The sequence below is a fragment of the Hippopotamus amphibius genome, chromosome 4 (assembly GCF_030028045.1).
Source record: "Hippopotamus amphibius kiboko isolate mHipAmp2 chromosome 4, mHipAmp2.hap2, whole genome shotgun sequence".
Taxonomy (NCBI): Eukaryota; Metazoa; Chordata; class Mammalia; order Artiodactyla; family Hippopotamidae; genus Hippopotamus; species Hippopotamus amphibius.
The window spans coordinates 81,383,943-81,404,542 of record NC_080189.1 but is presented as its reverse complement, the minus strand read 5'-3'; the positions used below and the strand labels follow the sequence as shown (position 1 = coordinate 81,404,542).

The following is a 20,600-nucleotide window of genomic DNA, read 5'->3' as shown; positions in this document are numbered from 1 at the left end:
ATTATGTCAACAAATTGGACAACCTAGAAGAAATGAATAAATTCCTAGAAATGTATAACCTTCCAAGACTGAATTATGAAGAAATAGAAAACCTGAAAAGACTGATTACTAGTAAGGAGGTTGAATTAGTGATCAAAAACCTCCCAACAAACAAAAGTATGGGACCATATTGGTAAATTCTACCAAACATTCAAAGAAGAATTAGTGCCAGTCCTTTTCAAACTCTTCCAAAAAATAGGAGAGGAGGGAACACTTCCAAACTCATTTTATGAGGCCAGCATTACTGTGATACCAAACCCAACAAGGACACCACAAGAAAAGAAAACTACAGGCCAATGTTCCTAATGAACACAGAGGTAAAAATTCTCAACAAAATATTAGCAAACAATTCAACAATATATCAAAAGGATCATACACCATTATCAAGTGGGGTTTATTTCTGGGAGGCAAGGATGGTTCAACACATACAAATCAATCAATGTGATATATCACATTATTAGAATGAAAGAAAAGAATTATATGATCATCTCAATAGGCATAGAAAAAGTATTTGACAAAATTAAACATTCCTAATAAAAAACTCTTAAATTAGGTATGGAATATCTCAACATAATAATGGCCATATATGACAGGCCTACAGCTAACATCATGTCCAGTGGTGCAAAGTTGAAAGCTTTTCCTCTAAGATCAGGAACAAGACAAGGATGCCCACTTTCACCCAACTCATTTAACACAGTACTGGAAGTCCTAGCTAGAGCAATCACTCAAGAAGAAGAAAGAAAAGGTATCAGAATTGGAAAGGAAGAAGTAAAATTGTCTCTACTTGCAGATTACCTGATTTTATATGTAGAAAATCCTAAATATTCCACCAAAAAACTATTGGAACAATAAATGAATTCAGTAAAGTTGCAGGATACAAAAATCGATATACAAAAATCTGTTGTGTTTCTGTACATAATAACAAACTATCAGAAATAGAAATTAAGAAAACAACCTCACTTACAATTGCACCAAAAAGAGTAAAATACCTAGGAATAAATTTAGCCATGGAAGTGAGAGACCCATACACTGAAAATTGTAAGACATCAATGAAAGAAATAAGACACAGATAAATGAAAAGATACTATGAAAAGATATTCTTTCCTCATGGATTGGAAGAATTAATACTGTTAAAATATCAGTACTATCAAAAGCCATCTATAGATTCCATGCAATCCCTATCAAAATTCCAGTGGCATTTTTTACAGAAATAGAACAATTATAAAATTTGTATGGAATCACAAAAGACCCTAAATAGCCAAAGTAATCTTGAGAAAGAAGGACAAAGAAGAACAGGGAGAGGGCATCATGCTCCTGGATTTCAAACTATATTACAAAGCTACAGTACTCAAAATAGTAGGGTGTTAGCATAAAACCAGACACATAGATCTATGGGACTGAATAGAGAGCCGAAAATAAATCTGCTTATATATGGTCAATTAATTTATGACAAAGGAGCCAAGAATATGTAATGGGGAAAGGGCAGTCTCTTCTATAAATAATGTTGGAAATTTATGAATTAAACTGGAACACTGTCTTACATCATACACAAAATTAACTCAAAATAGAATAAAGATTTCAATATAAGACCTGAAACCATATAAAACCCTTAGACAAAAACATAGGTGGTAAGCTTCTTGACATCAGTCTTGGTGATGATTTATTGGATCTGACACCAAAAGCAAAGGCAACAATAGCAAAAATAAACAAGTGGGACTACATCAAAGTAAAAAGATTCTGCACAGCAAAGGAAATTATTGACAAAATGAAAAGGCAACCTACTGAATGACAGAAATTATTTGTAAATCATATATCTGATAAGAGGTTAATATCCAAAATAGGTAAAGAATTCATACAACTCAATGGCAAAACCCCACAGAATTCAATTAAAAAATGGGCAGAAGTTCTGAATAGACAGTTTTCCAAAGAAGATATATAGATGGCTAACAGGTACACGAAAAGATACTCAATGGGAGAGAGACAATAAATAAATCAACAAATAAAACTCCAAAACGATCCATGGTAAGTGCCATGCAGAGAATTAAAATAGGCTACTGTGTTCAAATAGTGACTGGGTTGTCAGGGGAAAGTCTCTTCCAAGAAATAACATTAAGGTGAGATCTGAGTGACATTTGTAAAGCAATAGCGATAGGATTTTTCAATAAAAATAAATATTAGCATAAAATGTTTGCAATGCTAATAAAATATAGTACTCAAAATTCACAAAAAAGTCTAAGTATTCCATAATGCTAATACAGACTATATTTGGGTAGTAAGCTAGAAGTGGGCCTTTCTTTTTTCTATTTCTATGAAGTGGTAAAATACAAAAATATATTTAGCCTTTGTCCCCAATTCCTTACACAGAGTTCCTAAAACCCTTCAAAGTTCCTGAGTGATGGAAGTGCTTTTTGTTATTCATAACAAGCTCCTTTCAGTCACACCTGAGTTTATGCTACCGAGGTGACTTAGGGTGGGTCCCCTAGATAGTCCCAGGATGGGTTGGTCACCAGAAAGACCAAGTGATTAAAGGATTGGAACTCCCAGCCCCACCCACCAACTTCCAGCAAGGGGAGAGAGGTCTGGAGGTTGAGCTGTATGAAAACCCTTGAACTAGAAGATTCAGAGAGCTTCTGATGAAGATATCAAGGTGCTGGGAGGGTGGTGGAGCATAGAAGCTCTGCACCTCCCCATCGCATACCTTGCTCTGTGCATCTCTTCCATTTGGCTGTTCCTGAGTTGTGTCTTTTATAATAAACCAGTAGTAGTAAGTAAGTAAGTAAGTAAGTAAGTAAGTAAGTAAGTAAGTAAATAAATAAATGTCCTCAATGACTCGAATCATCAGGAGGGAAATGCAAATTAAAACCACAATGAGATCTTACCTCACACCTGTCCAGAATGGCTATTATCAAAAAGACAAGAAACAACAAATGTTGGTGAGGATGTGGGTAAAAAGGAACCCTTGTGCACTGTGGGTGGGATTGTAAATTGGTGTAGCCCCTAAGGAAAACAGTTTAGAGATTCCTCAAAAAGTTAAAAACAGAACTACCATACAATCCAGCAATTCCACTTATAGGTATATATCTGAAGAAAATGAAAACACTAACTTGAAAAGGTATATGCACTTCTATGCTCATTGCAGCATTATTTACAATAGCCAAGATATGGAAGGAAAAAGAGATTTTTAACACCAGGATTTTTTTCTTCTTTCTTTTTTCTTCTTCTTTTTTACACCCCACAAGATCTAATTAGGCCCAAGTATAGTTAATCTACTACCAAATTTATTTATTTACCACTAGGAAATTATTTTTTTTTTTCAAATTAGCCTTTGTTTAATGAGTACCTTTCTGCCAAATTCATGTTTTAAGTTTTTAGCAATTGTTATGTTAAAAATGTTCTTCCTAAACAAGGCCTTAAATAAAGGCCTTGGAATTATTTAAAGTAAGTTTATATTGAAAATATTCTCAATTTTTAGCATTGCTTAGACATTTTTTTTAATTGATGTTTTTATTATTTATCTAGACTCTGGTCTTTTGTTTTTATTTAAGGCTTTTATTTTCAGTTCACTTTGTAGAGTTCTAATCTCAGGCAAATAATCTAGTCAAAAAAATATATATGTAAGTTTTTATTTTTCTTACATGTAGGGAAAGGCCTTACCTGTTGAGGATTTTTGTCTAGTTGGGAAAGGTTTTTTTTCCTTGTACCTTGAGCTTTCGGTTTTATTAAAGATGCCTGTGAATTCCTTAGAGGAACCTTTTTTATTGCAGCTAACTTATTATATACAAAAATTATTTATTACTGTACCTCTTTCATATGCGAGGTTAATGAGCACAGCTAAAAACCACAGCAAAGGGGTGGGAAGTACTGCAGAGAAGGTGACAAATGGAGATAGTTCCAATTGCAGGAAGGGCTGGAACATCTGAGGTGGGAAAGAGGGGAGCTTTTTATAATGGTGACTCTGAGTAAGTATAGAGAAAATTGATTCAAACATTTGATCTGGGATCAAAGAACCTTTATTATGAACGGTCAATGTTAAAAATATAAAACATACGGAAGCTGTTGCCTGTGAAGTCATTTGCGTACTCTAGCTGCAGAGATGTAAAAGCTAGTTCATTGCTATAAACGAGGACAGATTTTCTTCCTGGGCCATATGTTTTGGAGTTTTCTCTCTCCAGAATTGGGGTGGGGAGGGGGTAGAAATTACTGGTTGACATATTCTTCACTGTTGAAAATAGCTGTACTGAATTCTTTTTATTTTTGATTCATTACTGCTGATCAATGTGAAACTTTTGAACCTCCTCATAAATATCCATAAGAATGTTTTTTTTTGAAAAAGATTTTTATTTCAAAGCAGAATATTTGCCATAAGTTTTAGTACTAAAATATGACTTATTGTTATGGTGTGTTATGACACATTTTTTAAAAAGGAGACTAGCAGAGGGCCTTGGAGAATGGCGTACTTGACCTTGTTTTTCCCATATGTGCGTTCGGAATGATAATCCCTGTTATGAGCCATTAAGGCAACGTCTATAAAACTCTTTGAGATCCTCAGAAGAAAAGTTTCATGTGTGCAGGGTTTTAATGTTATCTACATCATTTGCTAGGCATCTTCAGCAAACGTTGCAATCTGATCGACTTCTTCACCTTCGTAATTATATCCTTCCATGTAAACTTGTCCTAAAAACCTTTTCTCCTAAGGGGAAAAAAAAAATCATCTGTTTCTTTATTTGATGCAAGGTTCTCCCCTTTCCCATAGATAGTGAGCGAATTTTCTCTAAGTATTTTTTATTCAGCTCTGTCCATTATTGAGGGTATTATAATTCAGTCTGGCCTTGTGGAAGAGGAGGACCCCAGGTTATGACAAAGAGTCTATCAAAATTATTCTTTTGCCAAGTAAGGTCCGTCATAAAAGACAGGGCAGCTCTAGCTCCTGGGGAGAAATGTGGCAGTATTGTTTGCAATGAATAAGTAGAATTTACTTATGCCCAATCTCTTCCAAAAAAGAATTTGATATACTGGTTGACTAATACTTCTTTGGGAGGGGTCCTATTAGGATACTCTTATTGTCAGGGATTAGTATGGGAGTAAGAGCTTTGGGCTCAAGGCTTGGGGTTCAGAAAATCTTCCTGCATATAAAGGAACCTTGGCTTATAACAAATCCTATTTTACGTCCCTTAACATGATACAGAAGAGCAGGGACCATGAGCATATGTAAGCTATTTTAAGCTGATTGATGCCAACACTAATGGGTATTCCTATTTGAAATACACTGACATCCTTTTAAAAGTCATATAGACTGAAAGTTTCTTTTATTGGACGCCACATACATTGGTTCTCAACTTTAGCATGCATAGGAAATCTTCTGGAGCCCCCGTCCGAAAGATTTTGACTTAGTATGTGAGGTGGGGCACAGGAAACTTCAATTTTAATAAGCACTAGTGTTGATTTTAGAGCAGGTGGTCTGAGGACATTTTAATTCTAGGGCATTCTGTGAGTCTTAAAACCAGTAAGGTGATCTCTGGCAAGGTACTTAATCTTTGCAAAGCATGTGTGTCCTCATGATAAAATGAAGGTATGATACATAACTATAGTAACATATAACTTTTTGTTTTTTTAAAGAGTTAGATTAGATAAGTAAAACACTTCCTACAATCCCTGACTCACAGTATGAACTTAATAAATGGCCTTTCTAGCAATCAGATGTGGAGATTCTGGTTCCGGGTAAAATGGAGCCAGCACATTTCTCCCTGTCTCATCCTGAACACAGTGATAAAAGCTGCACAGAATGCATGCAACATCTGTATGAGGATTCTGAGAAGTGAGCAGCAGTAGGAAAATTGGGAAAGAACACCAGAATTTGAAATACCTCTGAAGTGGCAGTACCGTTGACCAGTTTTTCCCTCTGATTAATCCTATACGTGAACACAGCCTGAAACCTGGAAGTAGACACCAGGGAACAGAGCTGAGCTTCAGGAGATGCCCTTCATTCCTGGTGCAAGGAGCATGAACGTGAGCTCTAATATCGGAGAAAGCGAGGACATCCGCCCTTTTCACCCTCATTTGCTCACACCCCAGCCTCCAAGCAGTCCTGTAGTGGCAGCAGCAGATGAGCAAGAGCCCAAACTCTGCGGATGGGGACCATTCTTTTCATTGCTGAGCCGTGGTCCCGAAAGAGAGGGCTGAATTCTTGATGCATTTTTCTCTGTCCTCCCACTGATTGGCCTCTGCCCTGGAAGTATGCTGGGGAGTAGAGTAACTAGGAGGGGAGCCCCAGGGAACTGGAAAGAGGTTGCAGAGAGGAAAGAGCTTCAGAAAGGGATTCTTGAAGTTGTTTGTGAATTCCTCCACTCACCCCTGAGCTGCACATGCATTGATCTGTCCTAAGCAGAACACCAAAGATGCTGAGAACTGTGTTAACAAATAGACAACTTCCCAGGTTGCAGTGCAACCATTAAGTAGGGCACAGGTGGGACCAAGTTAAAAAGCACCGCAGAGGCTTTGAGAACTGAGCTAACACTAGAACCAAGACACACAGAAGGTGAACAACCAGGTGAACTGCTTGCTAAAAACAATAACAACAGACATCTTCTGTAGGATTTAAACAAGACCCAGAAGCTCGTACCATAATATTCAGAGTGTCCAGGATACAATCCCAAATTACTCAGCTTATGAAGAACCAGAACCTGCATGAGAAACGACAGTCAATAAATGCCAAGCCAAGATGACACAGATGTGGGAATTAACTCATGAAAACTTTAAAACGGCCATTATAAAAATACTGCCAACAAGCATCGCAGACACTGTTGAAATAAAAAGTAGAAATGTCCAGCAAAGAAATAGAAGATTTGAAGAAGAACCAAATGGACATTTTAGGCCTGAAAAATACAACAACCAGATACAGGGAGGCTTCACTAAATGAGCTCAGTAGCACATGGAGATGACAGAGGAAAGAGTGAAGGACCTTAAAGATGGATACATAGAAATTATTGTCTGAACATCACAAAGAAAAAAAAGATAGGCCCCTCCCCAAAATGAAAGAAAGAACAGATACTCGAGGACCTGTGGGACAATAACAAAAAGGTTTAATATTTATGTCATTATAGTCCCAGAAGGAGAGGAGAAAGAGAACAGACTGAAAAAATTGAAGCCATTAAAGAAACAATGGCTGAAAGCTTCCCAAATTTGCTGAAAGATTAAAAACATACAGATTTAGTAATTTCAGCAAACCCCAAGTAAGATAAATCCAAATAAGTCCATGCCCAAGCACATCAAAATATTACTGCTGAAAACTAAAGACCAAGAAAAAACATTTGAAATCACCCAGAGAAAAATGACATATTATTGATACCTTTGGGGGAACACTGACTCCACTGACTGCAGATTCCTTGTCAGAAACTACAGAACCCAGAAAGAAGTGGCACTATGTGTTTAAAGGGCCGAAAGGAAAGAACTGTCAATGCAGAATTCTGTATGCAATAGAAATATCCCTAAGAAATGAAGGTGAAGTAGATAATCTCCCTTACCTTCTCCCTTCTTTCCCATCCTTCATTTTTGAACAAACACTTGCTTTAGTATTTCTTTGGGGAAAAACAGTACCTACGTGGAATATTTCACATTTATTTAATGCCTAATATGTCAAGCACTTTTACTTACATTGTTTCATTTTGTCCCAGGCAGCATTCTTTTTCAAGCATCTAAGGCATGGTTATGACCACAGTACTTGAAGCAGTCTCTAGAAACATTTTGAATGCTGGCATAGCTGAAGACAGAAGGATAATTACTTTACCCAACTTTCAAAGAGAAAAGAGGTCCAATAAGTCAAATTTAGAGAAGGACACATGAGTGCATCCCAGTTACTTTTGAGTGCAAACACTGAGTAGTTTTTTATGTAGCTTACAGTGTATTCTGGGTGAGGCTGTGTTTATAAATGTAACATATGATCTAGTGAAGGCACTTGCTTTTTTCTTAAAATGACTTATTCACTCTTGGTGGGGAGGATGGGTTTCAATTCCTGGATAAGCTTTGAGGCCAATTCTGGGATCAGGTGTGGTGACAGGGAGGTTTTTAGAAAAGGTACTATACGTGCTGTCGCTTTTTAAAATCTGGGAGAGTAATGCTGTCTTTATTATTCCTAAAGGAAATGAATAAGTGAAACATGTGAAAGAGAAATTACACCTTTGAGATGCTCTCTTTACTTCAGGGAATCTTCTTCTCTTCTCTCTCCTTTGTAAGATGATTAATGGATTGATTTTATTTAAACTGTGGGAAACAAATGAAACCATTAAGAGTTTATATTTAAAGCAAATACATTAATAGAGGTAGTGAAGCTTTCTGTAGGCCACATGGCCTGCCCCTAGCCCATAAATGCTCCTCCTGACTTTCCAACACAACTGCCAAACACTGCCTCCACACATTCTTTTTAAAACTTCTTTTCCATTCCAAATCCACTTGGTACTTTCATTATGGTCTTGTTAAAATTGCAAGATGTCCCCTGGGACTTACAAGATAGATTTTCTCTTTATTGAGGAGGAGCAAAAGAGGAAGTGTATAAAAGCATTTCTTTTTGTTATTCCTTCAGGGAGTCATAGTAAAGAAAAATAGTGACACTCTATAGGAAGAATATCTTTTAATCTGACATTGTTTTAAAGGTGAGCATTTGGGGCAAGTGTGTATGCTTCCCCTTTATTTTAGCACCTTGTACAACATCCTGGATAGGACTACTGGGACAGATAATGTTATTTTATTTACATGTGGAACAAATAAGTGAACATACCTACAAGATATATGTTGATTACGGGCTTCATGTAAGTGCAGACATGCACTTGTATGCCCTTATGATACTCGTTCTTAGAATTAGGTCAGTTTTACCCAATTTTGTACCTATTCCTATTTCCTCTAGACAAGACTTACTGTGGGAGTCTGATAACTCTTTTCCTATATTCTCATAAATGGGTACAAGATGTTATGGGGGGGGTGATAACTCTTTTTCTGTTTTCCTGTATGCAGGCACATGCTTAAAGGTAGTAAAAACTTCTTACAAATGACAAAATCAGTCACCAGCATGACCCATCCTAACTGCATGATCCTTACTTCTGTACATCCCTGTGTTAAGAAGTATAAAGACCAGCACGGAATGGTCTTGAGGATGGAGTGGCGTAGGTCCTGAACACTAGTACCAACAGGCAGGTACACACAAATTTCATGCATTTCACTTTAAAATTATTTTTCCTTTTTAGATTTTGAATTTGCCTGAACTGACTGATGATTCCAAGTATAGAACTAACCACCTTCGGGTACAGAATAGAAAAGAGCTTATTAAAATACTGTCGACACGGTAAGCTTGGCTCTGCTGTTTGTACATTTAAGAATTGATGTGTTATTAGTATTTATCTGGTATTTTGTGGTATTCTTTTTGGCTTATTTAGATTAACTTATAATTATATTTCATTTTACAAAGTTGGTTAGTGGAAGTATATTTTAAAGCTATGTTTTTCTTTGAAAGCGTTTGAAACCATTTTACATGTTTTATTAAGTACTGAATCATAACAATGATATAAATAAGAAAGTCCTAATAACTTGAATTAGGTTGCTTCTCTGTGGCATGTGTTTGGGTTTAGTCTATCATAAATACTAACAATAATAATTCAACATCATTTTTGACATTTACTGTATGAAATGTTCTACATTCATGATCTCATTTAACACATAATCATCCCATGAGGGAAGTTCCATTATTCCCATTTTACAGATAAGGAAACTGAGATAAGGGAGGTTCAGTCGAGTTTGTTGGCTTTTCTGAGACTCTCTGTGTAGTTTGTTATGATGATATTTTGAAAATGGAGGATTGAGTTATGGGTCATAAAGGATTAATGCTGATCAATTAGAGTATTTGATTTCCAAATTGTTCCATTCATGTCAGGTTATGCTTTTGTTAAAACCTGCACCAATTTTTCAAGTTAGCCTCAGAAAAAGTTAACAATTCTTACTCTTTCCTATCAGTTTCAGTTTTGTTTACATCTGAACTTCTCAGTCTATAGGGATAGACTGTACTGTTTGTGGATCTAAATGTCCGCGTGAACCGTTCTTCAGTGTGGAACATTTGCTGTCATCACACCAATAAATGAAGGACTTTTGTTCAAATACCATATCTTGTCTTTTGAAAACGCCCTTGTGTTTCCATGTAGCATAGATATATCAAAGTTCTTATACTCACAAATGTAGAGAGTGAACTGTTTACCGGTGGGGAGGTAGGGGAGGGGCAATTTAGGGATGGGGGACTGGGAGGTGCGAACTGTAGGGTGGAAGACAGGCTACAAGGATGTACTGTACAACGTGGGGAATATGGCCAATATTTTGTAATAACTAAATGGAGTGTAACCTTTAAAAATTGTATTAAAAAACAAAGCTCTTAGAAAAAAACTTCTGCTAATGTTACGTTTATTTGTGTTCCCTTCTTATTTGGGGATCTGTACGTGAGTCAGCGTTCATTACCTATTTGCTCTTCCCTGGATTTTAAGCACTTCTCTACACTGCCTGTATCTCCACCTTCAATCAATGGGGCCTCTGTATGTGGGAATGAGAATGGGGCTCCCTTTTCTTGGTCGTTAGTTAAATAAAACTCGGATTCTACTGCAAAGCCGGAGAGCCCTTGGTCGTTAACCTTTCGCTCCGTGAGAATTGGCCATTTATCTCTGCTTTTCCTCCTTGCCTCTCAAGCAGTTTTTAATTCCTTTAATTCATTGATATGACTTTTTCCTTTCACACCACGGTTACCAAGTTTTCATAATAGGCACTTGTGAGAACCTTATCAAAAGCTCTTTGAGAGTCTAAATAAATCATATCCATGCTGTGAGAAGAGCAGACCCAAGAAAAATACAAAATCTAGGCAGATACAAGTGTCATCTTGTTATTGAGTTGCCAGCACTTTTCTAACTTCAAAAACCACAGAGTAAAGTTCTTGATTTCCTGCGTCCTAAAACTTGTATTCCTCGCTAAATTCTGTTATAGAATTCTGCTGTGGACAGACTTTTAGCAGCATCTGTAACAGTTTAATTTCTAAATTCTCTCTTTGGGGTGAATTAAATAACCTGACACCTTCTTTTTTCTACTTTTACATATGCAGAAGTGGGAGTTTCAGTGTTTCGAAACCCATAAGGTTCTTACGTCTTTATTCGGACTTAAGGAATCAAACTTGTAAAGAAGAGGCTAGAGAGTAGTCTTAAGAGAGAAAACTTGATAGGAGAGGTCCCATCATCATCATCCTGACCCCTGGTTTCCCGGAGGCCAGGGTCCCTGCTCCCTTGGGCGGGTGTGTGGATGCGTTTTGGTGGTGTCCTGTGGGATGTAGTTCTCTAGTCTCTTCCAGCTCACGTCTCTTCTCCTTCATGGCGGATCAGACAGTGATGACCAGGGAAGATTAGGATATTGATTCAGTCCTTTTGATAACTTTATCACTTGTTTTTCTGAATAAATATCCCTGGATTCATTAGTACCATTAAGTGCTGGGCTTTCAGAAGTCTCTGTGAATGTTGTAAAATGTCTTATTTTCATGACGTGATTTTATGTTTCTCCAGTATTCAAAATATCAGTGGCTCTGTATTAATTAGATGATTACATCTAGTCATTTTAGTCTGATATCATGGCCTTCCACTATCTGACATGACCTTTCCTTTACACCTTTTTTCAATATAAAGAGATAGTATAGAGGGGTGGGGCCAGAGAGGGAGTAGGGGGAGATGGCCAGAAAATCATAGACTTTATGATAAAGGAGTTTCTTAAAACTTGTGAAACAAAGGACATTTTTTTGGCCATAAAATGAGCTAGCTTGTCAACCACTTGTTTTCTGTCTAACCTGATGATAGGCTTTTTTTCTTCCAGTTTTATTGAGATGTAATTGACATATAATGTTGTATTAGCTTTAAGGATATAAATAATGATTTGATACATGTATATATTCTGAAATGATTACCCTAATAAGTTTAGTTAATATCCATCACCTCACAGTTACAAATCTTTTTTCCCTTATGATGAGAACTTTGAAGATCTACTCTCTTAGCAACTGTCAAATATACAACACAGTATTATTGACTATCGTCACCATGCTATACATTATATCCTCAGGGCTTATTTATCTTATAACTGGAAGTTTGTACCTTTTGACCACCTTTACCCATTGTCCCCTACTGTGAAGACATGTCTTGAAGGGAATACTCTACCTGGTAGAGTTCAGTTTTCCAGCAACTTAAACCAGCAAAAATTTCCTTCCACACCTGGAGAGACTTGAGGGACTCAAGAGTTTCAATGGAACATGCTTCTCATTTGTTCATTCTCTTACTCACCTATTTAACACATATTTATTGACTACCTACTATGTGCCAGTGATCATTTGGAGCACTAGGAAGATGGCATTAAAAAAACAACAAAAATCCCTGCCTTCTGGGACTTTCATTCGAGTAAACCGTGTAGACTTTCTAGAAGATCTTTCCATAAAAACATTTGTTTTGATATGCCTAACAAGTTAGTTGTCCATATTTTTCATATAAACTTTTTGTGAATTTTGCCTTAGAAAAGTATTGCAGCTACAGGCTGTGCCTGATAGTAATTTATTGTCTTTTTGCAAGCATGTTACAATGCACATGCTACAGTTTTTGTGTGTGTGGTTTTCCTATCATTTCTGTAGAAAAGCATGTTTTTGGTAACAGTAGCTACATTGCCATGTGAATATACCACATTTTTCTCTGTTGTCTGCTATAAAACATTATGTCATAAAACTTTCCTTTAATGCTCATACTTTCCTCAGCCTATATTTCTATTTTAGAAAAATTTTAAAGTACATAAAAATGTAGAAGGATTTGTGAGAGTGAATTAAACTTCAGGCAACTTAAAAAAAACTCCAATAATGATGGATTCACGGTGTTTATTTAAAAAAAAAAAACGCAAAACAGAAAACTTCTCCTCACCCCTTTCATCCTATTTGATACCCAAAAGTGAAAACAGAAGTATTTATGGATTTTTGCAAAGTCTGCTCTCCTAAATACACAAAAAAAGTTCCCTCTTGTGTTTCAAAATCTTTCTTCCTATTTTTCCCAAGTTTTGATTAATTTCCTGAGTAATTTCCCAAAGTAACTTTCCTGCCCATGGCAGGCATTCATTTAAATATTTTAGAATCAGGTGATTCTCTTTGCGTTCTTCCCTGAAATTCATAGCCTCTTTAGAAAGTGCCTACCAGAAATGTCGGTCACTTACCTCACTTTTCTGTTATTTTTGCTAAATTTAGTTTGATGCTGCTCTCGGAGTGGTCGGCTCATTCAGGAAGGCAGCTGCATGTTTTTGTCATCAGCTGAGTTCTCTGCAGCCAGCACACACACCATCCCCCTCAAGTGCTCTCAGGTGTTACTATTCCCCAACTGTGGCTGTGAGCAAGTTCTTTTTTTTTCTTCTTCTTTTTTTTAATTTAAAGGTGGAAGACTTTCCCCCTGAGCTTGCCATTTTATCCAGGGTGTTGCAGAAAGTCTGTTTACCCAGCTGCTAAGACCAAAAACGAGGCAAAGCTAAAGCATGTTAAAAGTCCCCAGCCAAAACACAGAAGAGAAGATATAATCGAGACTAATCCAGGGCCTGTTACAGCAAACCCCTTCTTTGCAAAGCTGAGGAGCAACAAACTCCTTAACCTGTGCTGCCCACACACAGGACCAGCATTTTTGCAATAGTTCGGACCTTGCGGGAGAGACTAAAAATCACGATCACGACGTGTATCGATACTAAGAAGAGAAGGATTACGATGATGTATTAGTAGTTGGGGAGAAATAGTAGGAAGACGTGAAATGAGGATGAAGGAAAAGAGAAATAATGGGGAAAGTAGAAATACAGTTCATTTTATTCCTCCCCCTTCATCTCTTCATCAGTGGTTAATGGCCACAGACTGTATGCCCTTGCCCTGCAGATACAGAGATGAAAGATGAGGTCAGCTCTTGGTCTGAGTAGGAAAACAAACAAGTAAAGCAATGAATTAAGTAGTGTGTGTGAAGTGCCGCTGTACACATACACACAGGGTGCTGGGAGCCCAGAGAAGGGGTAATTACCTCAATCTGGGCAAGTCACGGAAGGCTTCCTGTAGACAGTGCCAGCTGAGGTGAGTCTTAAAGGACGAATAGAATTAGGCAGGTGAAGAAAAAAGATAGTTCAGGTCAAAGGAGGAAATATTGAACTGAGTGTAATTTTATACGGAGAAAATAATAAATCATAGGAGAAAAAAAAGTAGCTTGGAGAAAAACTGATGACAACTTTTAAATTGCTTTTTGAAAAATGCTACACATATTAGGAATGCGTATGTGAGTATAATCCTAGTGAAGGCATTCCTAAAATGTTGGTTATGCTAAATTGTCATAAATAAAAGTAACAGTGCCAGATAAATTTACCTTTTAAAGTACTGTGGCAATTCCTTTAGGAAAATAAATAATTATCTTTGGTTTTGAATGATCTGATTTTTTTAAAGTTTCTGGTATATAATTGAATATCTACTTATTTTCACTTTACTATGTTAAAATACTGTGCAATTAAATGCCCTAGTTCAGGGCCTTCTAAACAGAGGTGCTAAACAGATATTTGTTGAATTGAATCCAGAACTTATTAAAGAGCTTCATCTCTTTAAATTTGGTGTGAAGTTATTTTTAATAGACTTGTTCAGAATATCAGAGAGTTGGACGTAGAACATTTTGATGCTGTTCATGGAGGGCTTGTGACTTCCAAGATGCCTAAATATAATGTTAATTTAAAAAAAAAAACTGACATCTTGTTTCCATCAGGCAGATTTGGTCATTCCACTGCCTTGCCTAGGTCGTTCAGGGAGTCTCTATAGCTTTAAGGATAAAGTTTAAACCATGTATCTTAACACATGTAATTGCATCTCCCACTTTTGCCTTAGAACCACCTTATAATTTGGCCTGGTCTTTTAATCTTCTGTGTCTTCCCACATGCCCATTGCCTTTCACTAACATGATGAAGCTTCTTCATCTCACTGGCTGCTACCAGTCCTTTAAAATGAGCACAAGTTTTGGGAGCTTTTCCTGTCTCATTTGTCTGTTTTAAGCAGCCCCTCCTATGTTGCTGCATCAAAGCATCTATTCCGCTCAACTGTCATTAAATCTTCCTCCTTGACACGACAATAAATTTCTTAAGGCAGAGACTATCTTTTTGTTTTTAAAGACAGTTTTTTTTTAGAGCAGTTTTAGGTTCACAGCAAAACTGAGAGGAAGGTACAGAGAGTTCCTACATACCCTTTGCTACTCCCCCCTCGCCCTCACCCCTAGTCTCCCCACTACCAACATCCCCCACCAGAGTGGTACATTTATTATAATTGATGAGCCTACATTGATGCATCATAAGAGACTTATGTCTTTTTTTTTTAATTTTTATTTCTAGTGTCTATTTGGGTTCCTGGCACTAGATGTTCTTTCAGTTAGTGAATGTATGAACCAGCGAGGGGCAGAGCCGTCCAAATTTGGCAAACTGGCCAAAGAAAAGACCCAATGTCAGGTCAAAATTAAAAGAGGAGAGCAGTGGTAGCTAGAAATGAGAACTTTTTCGAAACTAACCTAGGAGGCCTGTGTTATGATCACAGAATGTTGAAAGGCCTGAATTTGAAACCAGAGTCTCCCATGAACTCTGTGGTCTTGAGCGAATCCTCTGATTGCTCTGAGCCTCAGGTTCTCATATATATGGAGCGTATAATACCTGTATCACAGTGAGAATTAAAAAACAGAACAGCCGTGAAAGCAGCCAGCACAGCCCTCAGCAAACAACATTGCTCAGTGTATTTTAGGAGAATCTCAAACCTCAAGAACAAAAAATTACAGTTACCACATTTTTTGCCATCAGAGTTCTCCTATATCATTTTTTAATTCATGGATGCCATGTTTTGAGAGATTTTTCTCTCCCCAACTGTAGTTACTATATGAATTACCTCCCACAATTTTTATTTAATAAAGTTTCATTTAACTGCCAGTCAGATCCTGATTAGGATGATATAACTAGCGTTATTGTACAGATCTGATTAAATTCTAGCAGAAGTAAAGCATGACATTCTGGTTGGCCCGTATGACCTTTTTGCAGCTAAATAAATGATTTCTGTTCAGCTTCTTAAAAAAATTAAAAATAGCTCACAAGACTCAGGAATACATTTAACTTTGTACAGCGCTCATAATAAAGGCTATTAATAGTGCCTTTTTTTTTTTTTTTCCCCAAACCCAAAGTGGACCTTAATAGCTCATATACTATTCCCTTTCAAGAAACACTGTTTCTCAGTGTGGGCAGTGAATTTGGAACTTGTGAACATTCCACTTAAATTATTCCATGCATTTGTGGTTGTACCCTCATAAAGAATGAAACGCTTCAGTGTGTTCCTGAGCCACTATGCTGTGTTAATAGCCTCTATGAAAAGCTTCAGTCAGGGGCTTTGAACTCTGAAATAAAATACATCCATGAGTTCTCCTGTGTCATTTTTATGGTGAAGTTTTTCAAAGTTTTAATAGGTATCTTTGGCCTTCCTGAGAGCTGTTGACTTTTCTGTTAAATAACATCTGTAATAACCTTAATTTTAATTTTTAGTAGAAAATAAAACTACCACATATTTCATTTCTGATAGCCCTCTATCTCTCGCCCCTTCCCTTCCCTCCCCCATCTTAAATCCCCAGTTCAGCCCTCCCTCCACGCCCCCATCTTCCTGTCCTTATCCCGTCTTTCACAATTTGAACTCTTTTACAATTAAATAATACATGGATATCACTTATCACTTTCCTAGGTGGGTTTTACCTGTTTACAAAAAGGCTTTATTGAACAAGTGGTTTGCTTAGAGAACTGGAAGGATTTTATCAGTGGCCACATTATGATATAATTTAGATGGGCTGGAAGGAACCTCTCTTCCATGGAATATAACCCTTCCTTACATGTAGCCTGCTGATTTCAGAAATTCTACAGTTATAGATGTGGGGGGCTTAAAAGTTTTTCCACTCCTGAGCTTCAAACAGCACAGGGGGAGTTAAAGCATGAAGTCTTATTCCTTAGAGTAAATAAAATTTCCCAGACCCTTTCCTCAGACCAGATTTTAATGTGGGGAAAGTGGAGAAATCATCAAAGCCCTGGCTGCCTAAGGTGGGTGAAAAGCAGAATGAAGGCTGAGAGCAGTCAGGAGCCCCAGAGATTGTTTTCCTCAGTGACACTTCTGCCAGGGCTGGGAGGCTGTGGAAGTCTCTTTTAACCTTGATTCATTCCTCCCCTCTCTAAACCTGGCAATCATCGACTCTCTTATGTCTACATGTTTTTAATATACGTGGAGAAACATTGTTTTCTCCCACAGAAACTTTTTTTGTTAGTCTAATATTCTCTTTCCCATATGATCACGTTTTAAAATCTCTTCTGCCAGCCTTTTTTCCACCCCCGCCCCTGACTTCTATTAGCATCTTATGAGGCTGCATTTCATGTGATTTATATATATCCTCAACCTCCGTATTTAGTTTATCGGAACCTCCCCTCAAGCTTTCATAATGCTTTGAATCATCTCATTGTAGGTTTATCTGGCATCCACTGCAGAGGGCTGATCTGGGTAAATGGCTCTGACTTTGGTGAGGGTCACATTTGTTTCCTTATGCATTCCATGGCAGCTCTGCCATTATCAGCTAATAGATGGTCCCTTGTAAAATGTCTTTATTTTATGTGGTACATTTTCTGAATGTTGGTTCTTTGGAGATAGATGTAAGTGGCTATGTGTTGTTACTATAAAATCAGCCTGGAGGGAAAAAGAATGAAAGAAACACAGCCCTGGAATGCATCCTTTTGGCTTACAGAATGCAAAGGGAACCACTGCAACTCCAAACAAGCTCCTCGTGACCAGGGCTCTTTCCACCCTGTTAAGAGAATTCTTTGTGACTGAGAATCAAATGATGTCTTTAAGTGAGTCAGGATGGAATGGAATGTCATCCCACTCCTTCTCTCCCCCTCCTTTTTTCCAGGAGGGCTATAAACCATTCCACACTGCCTTTTAGTAGAAAGAATTAGGTGGTAGTGGTGGGATATTTATATGTATGGGGCGGGGGGGAGCGGGAGGGAGATGGTGGTGGGAGGGAGTCCAGTAAACTCTGTTTCCCTGGATAAAACATTTAATACCCTCATTTCTCCATTGGAACTTAATGTATATTTTTAGATTTATAGAATGTTAGAGTCCTAAACACTTGGGGAGCTGGATAGAACTTTAACCCTTTCCTATGTGTAAGAACTTAGAATTTAACAGCATCATGGCCAGAGACCTCTTGAAATCTGGTGGGAGATTCCACAAAGCCAGCTCGAAAGGTCTTCCTTTAGAGAGGATGTAGGCACAGCTCTCCAGACTTTGCTGGCTGACCTTCTTTTGCCCTTGACTTTTGAATTGGATAGAGAATCTGGAGTTTGACTCGGTCTCCTGACACTCAGCTTGCTCCTCAGACTCCCAGACTCATTCCTGACCTGCCCAATTTCCTGCCTGCCTTTGGCTCAGACTGAGTTCTGTTCTGCAACTACACTGCCCCCATTGGGTTCTATTCGTATCTCTTCTTAGCTTCAGCTTTACAGCATAGGCCTTCCTTCAGCCCTTGATCTGACATCCACTGATGTTTCTAGTGAGAGCTGACTCCACCTCTCTCCCAGTGCTGACAGCTGACATCCCTGCTGAGCCTTGATTTCTACCAGCTGTCCAGCATCCTGAAACATTCCCCAGTGACCAGCTGCTCCTGGCCGTCTTCACCTGGACAATCCACAGTAGTTTTGGCAAGCTGCTCACTGCTTCCAAAGCCAGACTGGACCTACCTTAGTTCTAGTTTAATATGTTTTCCCCAATATCACACAGCTTACTAGTGAGGCTCAAACTGGAATCTCCTGATTATCAATGCCTTTTCCACAGTACTCACAGGCAATCTCTTCTTTCCCTTTTCTCTAACTAGAAATTTTGTGTTTAGAATAATCCTGGCTAGGAAAAAAAATTAAGTGAACATTCTGCACCTTTCACCCCAACACACACATAAACACAAACACACACACACACAACTTTTAATATTTCAATTTATAAATTTGCATTTTTCTTTCATAATGATTTTTCTTCCCTCTATTGTGAATTGTTTTTCTTTTCTCATTTGCTAACTTTGGAAAAAGAAAAATCCAGACATTGGAATGTCTGAGTTTATTTAAGTCTCAGTACTCTGTTCAATTTAATGAAGGGAAACAAAAAAGAAAAATCAGAATGCTGGCCTGGATCTTTGTGGCTCTGGGATTGGCCCTTTTTGGTGGCCATTGATATATACTATATTTGGAAAATAAGAGTAATTGGTGGTTCCAAGCTATTTTTAAACACATTAAAATATAGAAATATATCCTAAAATATGGAAATTTAGAGCTATTAGAAACAGAAATTATGAGAAACAATCATTTTGAAATAATTTAACATACTATTTTCTAAAATAGATAAATAAAAAGAGGATTTATTTAGTGTATTTAATGAGGTGGGCATAGTAGACATATGTCATACTGCATACCCTGCTAACAGAGGGGACATATTCTTTTTTAGTGTCTATGGAACATTTACACTGATTATAGACGAGGCTACAAATAAACTATTAGTAAGCTTCAAGAAAGAAAAACTAACAGCAATGAAATATTCTAAAAATTAATAACAAATTAAAATATACAAGCATAGATAGAGCTATAAAACACAGCATGTAAGCCAAAAAGTTTAACATGGGATGAAAAATTTGAAATCATAGCTAACTATTGTGATATAGCAAAGCTTCCTAAAACTTACTGTTTTAAAATGTATCTGAAAACTTTTTCTATGAAGAGTTAGATAATAAATACTTTAGGCTTTTCGGACTTTGGGGTCTTCATCATAGCTTCTTAACTCTACTGTTGTACCAAGACGGCAACCATAGACAATACTTAAATGAGTGAGTGTGACTGTATTCCAAAAGGACTCTATCTATGGACATTGAAAGTTGAATTTCCATATCTTGGCTGTTATAAACAATGAACATATGGGTGCAGATATCTTTTAGTGTTTTTCTTTTCTTCTGATAAACACTCAGAGTGGAATTGCTGGATTATGTGATAGTTCTATTTTTAATTTTTTGAGGATCCTCCATACTGTTTTCCATAATGCTGTACCAATTTACAAGCCCACCAGCAGTCCACAGAGTTCCCTTTTCTCCACATCAGTGCCAGCATTTGCTATCTCTTTCTTTTTGATAATGGCCATTCAAACAAGCATGAGGTAATATCTCATTGTGGTTTTATTTGCATTTCCCTGATGATTAGCGATGTTAAGTATCTTTTCATGTGTCTGTTGGCCATCTGTATGTCTTCTTTGGGGAGATGTCTATTCAGGTCCTTTGCCCACTTATAAATTGGGTTATTTGTTTTGTTTTGTTTTGTTTTGTTTTTGCTATTGAATTTAATTCTTTATGTATTTTGGATATTAACCAATTTTCATGTATATGGTTTGCAATTTTTTTCCCCATTCCACAGATTTTTTCACTTTGTTGATGGTT

At 37.3% G+C, this 20,600-nt stretch overlaps 1 protein-coding gene across 2 annotated transcripts in view; it reads left to right on the top strand.

Annotated features, from left to right (window-relative positions):
* SUGCT (succinyl-CoA:glutarate-CoA transferase) overlaps positions 1 to 20,600 on the top strand; it is a 667,361-nt gene that overhangs the window by 248,591 nt on the left and 398,170 nt on the right. For both annotated transcript variants that reach the window (XM_057731039.1, XM_057731038.1), the window contains one exon: positions 9,273 to 9,370. In XM_057731039.1, the coding sequence (XP_057587022.1) occupies positions 9,273 to 9,370 (98 nt within the window). The remainder of the gene's footprint in view (positions 1 to 9,272; positions 9,371 to 20,600) is intronic.